Raw genomic sequence first — 5,305 nt, forward strand, 5'->3', positions numbered from 1 at the left:
TGGGGAATACACTGTTATTATGGATTATGTAATCTGTACCAACAGTCACATGGAATCCTATTAGTATCATATGTGTAGTATTGCATATGCTCTGGTAGTATTCCCGGGATGCACATAGCAGACAGTTATTGTCCTGCCAGGCAGTCTGTGTGTCCTGGGGATGCACTAACAACCCTGCCTGGAGTGACGGCTTTTAGGGTTTGATCCTTGTCTGTCCAGTCTGTCCCCTCCAGACCCCAGACAGCATTACACTAATTGATGACAAATTAAATTAGACTAATAATAAATACAACAGTGACACATTTTTTAACCTAAAGGAAAAGCTTTGCACTGTGTAAATGTACCAGTCACTCAATATATTGTTTGACTCAGCCATCAAAGTTAGGTGTTCCTTCTGGGATCTGTCACTTCCAGTCTTGCAAGCACGCACACACACGCTCACGCACACACACACAAACACAGTCTTCCACCTGCTGCTTCCTGCCAGTTTCCAAAGAGACCTTGGTAGCTAAGAAACAAGCTGTTGGGGCACATGAGGATCTTTTTCTACGTCACAACTTCAAGCACACTAATGCCTCTCTGTGCCAAACAGTCCAAAAACAGATCTTTACGTAGAGTGAACACGTGTATCCTGATTCTACTTCCTCTTTTTTCATTCTCAGATCTGTCAGAGAGAAGAAAAACGGCCCTGGATTTCTCCCTATTGCTGGTTGACTGAGCTGGGTGTTTCCCCTTATTGTTTTCAGGGGCTTCTTTTTTAATTATTATTTGTTTTGTTTTTATTGTTGCTGTTTTTACTAATTCCGTCATCCTGGGAGGCCCGGGGGTGCTGATATGTGCAGCTGGAGGGTGATGGAGGTGGCACTTGTCAGCTTTGAGAACACGGACGATATCGAAATCAACATGGGGGATTCAGGAGACCCAGAGGATCCGCTGTATCCCAAGTTTGTGAGTGAGATGACCACTCTGACAACTGGCATCACAGATCTCAACCACGGCAGCAACTGCCTGAATAGCCAGCTACCTCCATCCACCCAGACCCCAAAAAGGGGACGCCCCAGTTGTGCCAGCCTGATGTCCAACTGGAAACTTCTCCTTAACAGCGAGGGCACTCAGAGTGAGACCATTTTCAGCAAGCTGGCCAAAGAGTGTGGCGAGGACTTTATGGGGGACAGGGGGGGGTTAGATGATGGTGATCAGAAAGTGATCATCAACATTGCCGGACTCCGTTTTGAGACTCGTCTCAAGACCCTCGACCAGTTCCCAGAGACCCTCCTGGGAGACCCCCAGAAAAGGATGGATTACTTTGACCCCATGAGGAACGAGTATTTCTTCGATCGCAACCGTCCCAGCTTTGACGGGATTCTGTACTATTACCAATCCGGAGGCAAAGTCCGTAGACCGGCCAATGTCCCTTTAGATGTGTTCGCTGATGAGATTGTGTTCTACGAACTGGGCAATGAAGCCATGGAGCAGTTCCGCGAAGAGGAGGGCTTCATCAAAGACGTGGAGGTTCCACTTCCCACCAATGAGATTTACAGGCAGTTCTGGCTGCTCTTTGAGTACCCAGAGAGCTCCAATGCCGCAAGGGCAGTGGCTTTGGTGTCCGTCTTGGTCATCATCATCTCCATCGTCATTTTCTGCCTGGAGACCCTGCCTGAGTTCAGGGAGGACTTGGATTTTTTGCCCACCGCTAGCCAGTTCCTCAACGAAACTCAGGAATTATCTACCTCAGTCCCCACCCTCGGCACCCCATCCAAGGCTTCCACCCTCACCACCGCTCTCTCTGACCCCTTCTTCGTCATCGAGACCGCCTGCATTGTCTGGTTTTTCTTTGAACTTGTTGTGCGCTTCCTGGTCTGCCCCAGCAAGCAGGAGTTCTTCAGAAACATCATGAATATCATCGACATTGTGTCCATCATCCCCTACTTCGTCACACTCATCACAGAGATGGTTGCCACACCTGAACCCAACACGGGCCAGAACATGTCCCTGGCCATCCTCCGCATCATCCGGCTGGTGCGCGTCTTCCGCATCTTCAAGCTCTCCCGGCACTCCAAGGGTCTCCAGATTTTGGGACAGACTCTGAAGGCCAGCATGAGGGAGCTGGGGCTGCTGATCTTCTTCCTGTTCATCGGGGTCATCCTCTTCTCCAGCGCCGTCTACTTCGCCGAAGTGGATGAGCCCCAGACTCAGTTCACTAGCATCCCTGAGGGGTTCTGGTGGGCCGTGGTAACTATGACCACTGTGGGCTATGGAGACATGTGCCCCATCACCCTGGGGGGGAAGATGGTGGGCACCTTGTGTGCCATCGCTGGGGTCCTGACCATTGCCCTGCCCGTGCCCGTCATTGTCTCAAACTTCAACTACTTCTACCATCGCGAGACGGAGAATGAGGACAAACCGTCCCTTCCCCCAGAATTGGAGGCCACTATGAAATCCGGGTTGACCACAAAGCAGGGCAGCACCACCTCCCTCAACAAAGCCAATGGAACCTGGCCCAACGATAAATCCAAAAACGGGAAGCAGTGATCTGCAGTTCGGGTATATTTGGAAGCACTTTTTCGTCAAATGATCTCGAATTGGGTTTTTCCTCCAGTAGCGCTTCACGTTTGTGCTTGTTGCATATTCCATAAATCACACCTTTGACTGCTCAGGTAATGGGGACAGCAATGTCCTCCACAGTACTTTCTGGTTGATAGGTACAAGATAGGCGGCCTTTAATTCAGCCAGCGATGCCAGGGATGGAAGTGTATGTTTATTGTGTTTCTATACAGCAATCTCCTCTGTTTGACGTTAACCAAAAGGAAAACAGCCACTCTCGTATCGAACTGGCTTTTAAAAAATATTTCAATTCTGAATTATATTAATCTGTGGCAATAAACTAAAATATGATTGATGCTAATTGGAAACAGTGCTTTTAGACATTACAGTGAGTCATATTGGAGTAGTTTTCTGTCACTAAATTATAGCTTTTAAGGTCTGTCTGGTACAGTGTATATATTTATTTTAATCCCAAAAATTTCCATATCAAAGATGAGGGGAGAGGAAAGGGAAAATGTACCCATAAAAGAAAACAAGAGGCGATGTCTGTGCTCATTGTTATAATATGTATTTATTTATTTATTGTTTTCAATTAAATGTGTGCTCAGTAAATATAATTTTTGATCAGAAATTACTATATGTATTATGAAAGCTGCAATTGTTCCTTTCTGAGATTGGGAATGTCTTTTTTTATTGTAAGAATGCTATGTCTTGATTCTGCTGGGTTCTTTTAAAGTGAACAAACAGGTTTGGGATTTGAAATGCATACACTTCCCTTTGTTCTTATGTATGTATGATATGTAGAACCTTGACATTGATTGTCCTGAAATGTATGAGTGCCTTCTTTATGCAGCACAACAGAAGTTATGAACTCCCAAGTACAGGTGACCATGTCTGGTTAATCGATTGATTGATTACAATACATCAGCATATGACCTTTAAACATATTATAAATAAACTAATTTCCATTACCAGAACAGAAAATAGACTGAACAATTTAACCTGTTTTTTTTTAATGTGTTTCTGTTTAAAACTTTTTCTCACCCACCGTGTGACAGAGATTTAAATACCAGAGAATGATGTATTGCAGATGAATTGCATACTGGTGAAATTCATAGAAGGACTTAAGTTATTGTTAAGATATTAAAAAATGTTTAAAAAAACTTAAAAATAAAGATGACCCAGGTCCCGGAGAACCACCTACCCTACTGGTTTTTGTTCCAACCAATGTTGGAATGTAATTAAAAAGGCTTATGTATAAGGAAATCGTGTAGCAGCTTTGGAAACTCGGGTCATATATCATTACAGGTTGTACTCTAGGAGGCAATAAAGCAAATACATTACCACAAATATAAAGAAAAAATGAAAACTGGCAGACAAAAGAAACATGAAATACTCCCAAGTATGTTTTTTTACATTTGGTTTGTAAACAGCATGGCATTACAGGTATCCTATCATGATGAACTGCTATTGTATCATATGGTAGGGGTCCAATAGGCAGAATAAGTGTTTTCTCAGTGCAATCCAATCAGCTTACATCACCTCCTCACATTTGGATTCACCCATTGTAAAATCCACACCACTACTGCAGCCTAAATACCTCATGGAATGGTGAAATTTGTATTTTAGGCTATGTTAGTCTATTTAATTTGTATTATTATTGTTATTGTTATTAGTAGTAGTAGTAGTAGTAGTAGTAGTAGTAGTAGTAGTAGTAGTGGTGGTATTACTTTGATTAGATTATAAACCTATATAAGATACCTGTTTATCAGCTTAGTTGTTTACAGAACTGCAAACCGAAATGTGGAAATTCCACATGTGAAAGGAGGGAAAATTTCCAGGAGATATATCGATCTGGAAGACAGCCTGAAAAGGGAGAGAAAAGTGTTTCTATCAGTATGCATTTACGCAGCTGTTTGTAGCCTCTGCGCATATAGGTCATTGCTTTAAATATTAATGTCACAGAGCTTCTGCATGTTAAATAGTTCGAGTGAGCGGCTTCCTCCTATTTTCATTTCCACTGAACTTGCAGATTCACCAACAACTGCACACAACTGGAGCAAAGTGTCTCTGTTTTGTTCAGTTAAATAAGTACTGTTTGTTAGTCTGTATTTACCAATCATATATTTTCTGAATTTCATGAACACTGATGCAGCCAAGATTGTAAATACTCCCTTTCATTGTCTTAAGTTAAGACCGAGGGGAGGGGGTAGGAGTTGTAAACTTTACAGTCCTATTACATAGAAATCAATCTGCGTTTAACCAACTCTGAAAGGATATGAATAAGTACAGATTAATGAGCAATATGTATTCAATTAAATGAGTCATATTGTTGAAATAGGAGCGTGAACACAACTGTACATTGAATGATAAATATGGAAATATGTATTTTGAATATATCAATGTACATGAATGTCAGCATATATGTATAAATATGTGGATTGGTGCCTGCAATATATTTAAATGTACATTCATATATTCAAATATTTTAAAATGTTAATTTGTTTTTTAATGTACTTTAGTATATTTTCTGGTCATTTTTAATATTGTACTATAGAATCAATATTCAGGATATGTGACTTTTCCATATGGGAATGCCCACACAACACAAAGTAACATTTTTGCAGTGCGACTGTCTCCCAGATACGATGTGGACAATCCTTTATGGACTCTGGTTTCTCATATACAGCATGAGAAGGCTGTATTTCACAAGTGTCAGAAATTTTCTCCTAATTAGTCTCACTCGAGTCCAGCAGTTGTC

General features: G+C 42.0%; 1 protein-coding gene across 1 annotated transcript; it reads left to right on the top strand.

Annotated features, from left to right (window-relative positions):
- The first annotated feature begins 741 nt into the window (after positions 1-741).
- Positions 742-3,583, top strand: kcna10a (potassium voltage-gated channel, shaker-related subfamily, member 10a). Its single transcript, XM_066703703.1, has one exon. It carries the CDS (start codon positions 835-837, stop codon positions 2,530-2,532), a length of 1,698 nt encoding a protein of 565 aa, XP_066559800.1. The 5' UTR covers positions 742-834; the 3' UTR covers positions 2,533-3,583.
- Positions 3,584-5,305: the final 1,722 nt, after the last annotated feature.

Source organism: Amia ocellicauda, chromosome 5 (genome assembly GCF_036373705.1).
Source record: "Amia ocellicauda isolate fAmiCal2 chromosome 5, fAmiCal2.hap1, whole genome shotgun sequence".
In the NCBI taxonomy this organism is placed as follows: Eukaryota; Metazoa; Chordata; class Actinopteri; order Amiiformes; family Amiidae; genus Amia; species Amia ocellicauda.